We start from the raw sequence: 6,000 nt of genomic DNA on the forward strand, positions 1-6,000 counted from the left end.
TGAAAAATTCTAAACCTCGGTCTGTTTGCAAGTTTTTTGGAGATCTATTGAACAAGACTTTTTCAAAAGCCGACTTGACTTCTGTACTAGATTTATTTTTTAAAGGCACAGCCCACNGATTTTTGGAGATCTATTGAACATGACTTTTTCAAAAGCTGACTTGACTTCTGTACTAGACTTATTTTTTAAAGGCACAGCCCACGCATATTTTGTATAAACATCGATTATCGTAAAAATAAATGTAAAATTTTTATTTTTTGTAGAGTATTTTTTCATATCTACTAAATCTGCTTGCCACAAGTCATCTTTGCCGTACGATACAACTCTTCTTCTAGGAAATATTTTTCTAGCCGGTCTATGTAATTCATTTGCTACTTTCTCTGCTATTTTACTCATGATATTACACCTAGTTCTCGCAACTCTTCTTCTATTGACAGTATTTCGTTTCCCACGCCTGTATTTCCAGCACTTCTTGCAGCGTGTAAAAGTTCTAATCGAATTATGAGTTCATTAGGATCGTTCCAATATACGTATTCTTTAGGTCTTTTGTTTAAAATTTTGTAGGTTAACACACCACTACCTGTTTTCGGAGGAAACATGTTACTAATGATGTATTTATATTTATAACCTACATTAAATTTCAATTTTCCATCTCCACCTAAATGGGCATTAGTGTAAAGTAGTAAAGTTTTATAATCCGATAAATCCATTTTATTGAATGAACCAACTGCAGGTTTACTTTTAAATAATAATTGATAAAGCCCATTACTTAGCGGTCGTGGTGCTAATGTCCCAACTTTAATAGTTGAAAAATCATCGGTTATTTTAATCGTAGTATTGCCCATGATAAAATCATTATCTTTCAGATACATTAAACCGTAAACCGGATCCATTTCTAACAACCACTTTGAAAAATCTTCTCGCTGCATTTCACTGGAAAACGAGCGTTTAGGCTTATCGATATTTGCCGTCTTTATTTTTTCCTGAGATGTAGAAGGTTCATTTTTTATTGAACTCTCCATCTTTATTTCCTCTTCCTGAGATGTAGAGGGTTCACTAGAGCTCTGTATCACATCATTTTCTTCGGATGTTAAGGATGTAATTGGATCAGTTTTTACTATAGGACGGGCTTTTCCCAAGTGACGAAACAATGACTTTCTATGCTTTTGCTTTTATTCCATTTCAACACGATTTTGATTAGCTATTTCTTGAAGAGGTGTTACCAGCGGTGACATATGTGTACGTACAAAATTTTCCGATTTCTCAACATTTCTATGAATTAACTGTATTTTATTTTTTATGTTTTGTTTAGAGCGTATGATTTCTTTCAACACTTTATCCGACATCTTGATATTAACTAAACATATAGCAGTATGAGTCGTCTTTTTATACTCGCGTCATTTCTATGAATATATCAAGCCCACATCGATATCGACCATTGTTGAGGTCATCATCTTTCACTATAGTAATGAAACTATATCGTCCTTTATTCCAACATTGTGAACACATTGCTTTGAATTCATTAAAACTCATATCACTGGAACAATGATCTTCATAAACGTGTTTGAGATTTGTTTCATCTTGTTTGTACAGTATAATCATATTAGTGTTATCTCTTATCAGTTGTTTTGGAATTTTAGAATACGTCTGTGTTAGGTAAAAACTATCAACACCATTGTGTCGCCCTCGGCAAAAATAAGATGTCATATGAATTTGTTTTTCACAAATCACATCATCGAATACAAATACAGAGTTTGCTTCTAATTTTTCGGGTGGTGGCACGTCTTCACTGCTGGTGAACATGGATAATTTTACCACATTATCCATAATCTCACCTAATAATTTATATTTATACTGATCCGGGGTTTTCGTGTAAACGTATAGGTGCTCGAATCGCAAACCATTTTCCTCAGTTAATAATTTAAACATAACATTTGTTTTACCACAATTCGATGGTCCACATATTATGCATCTTATTGTGTTGGGTAACAGCGGTCCATGTTTAGACTCTATGGGGTCTGTAAGATCCACGACATTATCGACTGATAGAGTATGTTTCTGTTTCTCAAAAAACATTATTAGCGCACGTTATTACTCGTCAAACGAATGAGTATAAATGATGAAAAACTCAAAAAACCTTTACAGTTATAAATTGAAAATGGTGCGAACAAGACGTGCGACAAAGCGAAGTGTAGGACGCGGTATTGTTAATTCTATAATTAATCGATTGCCTATTGAAATGCATGTTCCAGGGTATCAGTATTGCGGACCAGGCACAAAACTTAATAAAAGACTAGCACGTGGTGATCCTGGAATAAATAAACTCGATGCAGCGTGTCGTGAACATGATATTGCGTACGCAAGAACAAATGATTTATCAGAACGGCATTTGGCTGATTACGAGTTGGAAAAACGTGCTTGGGACCGCGTAAAAGCAAACGATAGTTCATTTGGAGAAAAGACTGTTGCGTATGCTGTTACAAATACCATGAAAGCTAAAAGAAAGATTGGAATGGGTTTTGGTGGTGTACTACGAGTTGGACGTAAAGCTATGCGTAATTCAAAAGATATTAACAGTGCGGCAAACTTGGCATTAGCGGCAGCTCGTGTTGCTATAAAGGGAAAACAAAAATTTAAAACACCTCGCACTATCAAAGTACCTAAATTTGGAGGTGTGCTGCCACTCATTCCTATTTTTGCTGGACTTTCAGCTTTAGGATCGTTGGCTGGTGGAGTATCGAGTATTGTAAGAGCTGCACACGAAGTCAGAAAAAACGTTAATTCGAATAAACCAGTGAAAATCGGTAATGCATTATACTTGCATCCATATGCTGGGAAAAAGAAGGGTGGTGGATTCTATTTGAAACATCAAAAAAACTAGCATTGACACTACCCAAGCGACGTGCACTCAGCGATTTAGATATTATAAAATATGCTGAGTCATTCGGAATCAGTCATTTCCGCGGTGTCTTTTCGAGAGATAAGTTGCCTGTCAAGCCCAAAATATACGAGAGTGCAGTTGTTAATTTGGACATTGACCGCGGGAAAGGAACGCATTGGGTAGCATATTTTAAGAAAAACAAGGACGTGGTGTATTTTGACTCTTTTGGAAATTTACCTCCTCCGCTGGAACTTGAAAAATATTTCACCGGATTGCCCGTGAAATACAATTATAATCAGAAACAAAAATATAACACAAACGTTTGTGGTCAGCTGTGTTTAAAATTTTTAAAATCACAATGCTCAAATCGCTGACCCTTACGCTGCATGACACAACGTCGGAAGTCACATCAAGTTTTTTTCCACCGATAGAATTCACTGGAGCACCAGAGGTTGCGTTGTTGGGATTTTACGGATGTAATTCAATACCTAATATTGACAAGTCAAACAATACATTCACTTTGATAAATACAAATAACGAGCTTCTTGAAAATAACATAGAAATTAAAGTGCCTGAAGGCACTTATGAACTTGAAGACATTAGTAAATATCTAGAAGAACGTCTTCAGTCGTATAAAATCTCATTCATGTTGAAGGCTAATAAAAACACTTTAAAATCAGAATTAAAGTGTAGCCGACAGATAGATTTTAGCGTTGAAAATAGTATAGGTGGTATTTTAGGCTTTCATCGAAAAATACTCGACGCAAATAAAATACATATATCGGATCAAGTTTCTAACATAAATAATTTAACTAGTATAAAAATAAATTGTAACGCTGCTTATGGCGCATTTGACAACGGAATTCCTAGTCATACGGTTCACGAGTTTAATCCAGGAGTGGCAGCTGGTTACCGTATTGTTGAAAATCCTAAAAATTTGATATACTATCCATTAATATCCAATCAACTATACTCTATAACAGTGAAAATAACAGATCAAGACGATAAAGCGATTAACTTTAGAGGTGAGCCTGTTACCATACGTTTACATATACGCGATGGCTCTTCGATTCAATAAAACCAAGAGTAATATTAAAAAACCAATCATTAAACAACGACTAGTTGAAGAGATACGACGTGAAAACCTTGACATTCTATCTGCTTTGGGATATACAATTAACAATGGACGATATTTTAGAAGTAATGGAAACACCGTACAATGAAGACCGCATAGTGAAATTGGATTATTTTTCCTATCAACCGTTTTCGGTTAGCGCACTATCAAATAATGATGAGATACGAATATGTATTCAACAGCAAGATGTTTACACCCTTCCATGTGATTCCTATCTCTTGATAGATGGAGAACTCTCGGGAGTTCCTGCCGGCTCAGATGTACAATTGGTTAACAATTGGCTAGCTCACTGCTTCACTGAAATAAGATATTTATTGAACTCAGTAGAAATAGATAGATCGCGTATGCCTGGGATAATGTCTACAATAAAAGGATACGTCACTTTTTCACCGAATGATCATACAAGGTTTGAAAATGCTGGCTGGAGTGTTGTAACTGCAAATACGAGTATGAAATTCGAAGTATGCATACCTCTAAGGTTATTATTAGGATTTGCCGAGGATCATAAAAAAGTCATCGTTAATTGTCGTCAAGACTTAATATTGCAACGGAGTGGTACAGATTTAAACTGTATTTACTCGACAAATGAAAATTTATCAAGTTGTAAAATTATTTTGAGCAAAGTTATATGGAAAGTTCCACATGTAAGTGTGTCGGATGCCATGCGGTTAGACATGCTCAAAATCCTGGAAACCTCAACACCGCTTCAAATAGCATTTCGAAGTTGGGATCTATATGAAAATCCTGGCCTACCAAATAGTAAAAGACAAGCCTGGACTGTGAAAACTTCATCGCAGACTGAGAGCCCGAGATTTGTTATTGTAGCTTTTCAAGTGGATAGAAAAAACAAAATAAACAAAGATAGTAGTAGATTTGACCATTGTTCGTTATCATCTCTAAAAGTATACTTGAATTCGGAATCGTACCCCTATGATAACTTGCGAATGGACTTTTCAAATGATAAGTATGCTGTACCATATCACATGTACACTCAATTCCAAGAGGTGTTCTATGAAAAGGAGATGGCGTATTCTATGCTGACAAAAACAGAATTCAAGACAACTGCACCACTCATTGTCATTGACTGTTCGAGGCAAAACGAAAAATTAAAAAATGCGCCAGTAGATATTAGATTAGAATTTGAATCTGATGAAAATTTTCCGACCAACACTACAGCATATTGCTTAATTGTACACGACAAAATGTTTGAATATAATCCTATGACTAATAAACTTCATAAAATATTATAATTTGTTTTTTTTTTCAAAACAATAATGATTACTTAAATATATATTTGACTATTAAAAAAAATGTGTTATTTATTTTAGTACCTTATCCTTATTATATTTCATTTATTTATTACATAAATCAAAAGCAGATAGATTAAATACTATGTAAAAATAAATGCATATGAGAATGATCGTTACTGTACGGTGGTACCTTTGATGTTGGAAATACGCTTACCTAAGCGTCTGGTAGCTGAAGATAAAATTCTTAGAAAACATTGTTAGTTTATTAAATATAAAATTTTTCCCAAAAAATTACAGACGCTTATAANACAGGTTAACCTGTATAAAATTTTTCCCAAAAATTACAGACGATTATAAGCGATATAATATAATGATACCTTTGATGTTGGAAATATGCCATGTGGTGTCATTTTTATCATAAAATGCATACGACAGTGATCGTTACTGTACGGTGGTACATTTGATGTTGGAAACATGATCACCTAAGAGTCTGATAGCCGACAATAAAATTCTTAGAAATAATTTGTACATTTAATATTAATAACACACAGACAGCGACGCAATTGTTCTCATATAAAATTACAGACGCTTATGAGAATTATACTATAATTATACCATTGATGTCGGAAATATAAAATTCTTAGAAAACGTTAGGGTTTCATCCTCTCCCTCGCCCCTCACCATTCGGTTAGTTTACGTAAGGTTTCATCTTCTCCCTCCCCCCACCGTTAGGT

General features: G+C 34.6%; 2 protein-coding genes across 2 annotated transcripts; both read left to right on the forward strand.

The window, feature by feature from the left end:
* The first annotated feature begins 1,962 nt into the window (after window positions 1-1,962).
* Window positions 1,963-2,881, forward strand: LOC126895916 (uncharacterized). The gene has a single exon (XM_050668242.1). It carries the CDS (start codon window positions 2,117-2,119, stop codon window positions 2,879-2,881), a length of 765 nt encoding a protein of 254 aa, XP_050524199.1. The 5' UTR covers window positions 1,963-2,116.
* A 1,182-nt stretch (window positions 2,882-4,063) lies between these two features.
* On the forward strand, window positions 4,064-5,266 carry LOC126895922 (uncharacterized). Its single transcript, XM_050668259.1, has one exon. It carries the CDS (start codon window positions 4,064-4,066, stop codon window positions 5,264-5,266), a length of 1,203 nt encoding a protein of 400 aa, XP_050524216.1.
* The last annotated feature ends 734 nt before the right edge of the window (window positions 5,267-6,000 follow it).

This window comes from Daktulosphaira vitifoliae, unplaced genomic scaffold (assembly GCF_025091365.1).
Source record: "Daktulosphaira vitifoliae isolate Bord-2020 unplaced genomic scaffold, ASM2509136v1 Scaffold_1, whole genome shotgun sequence".
NCBI lineage: Eukaryota > Metazoa > Arthropoda > Insecta > Hemiptera > Phylloxeridae > Daktulosphaira > Daktulosphaira vitifoliae.

Coding starts and splice junctions, on each gene's coding strand:
- LOC126895916 (XM_050668242.1), top strand. CDS start 2,117: ATGATGAAAAACTCAAAAAACCTTTACAGTTATAAATTGAAAATGGTG.
- LOC126895922 (XM_050668259.1), top strand. CDS start 4,064: ATGGACGATATTTTAGAAGTAATGGAAACACCGTACAATGAAGACCGC.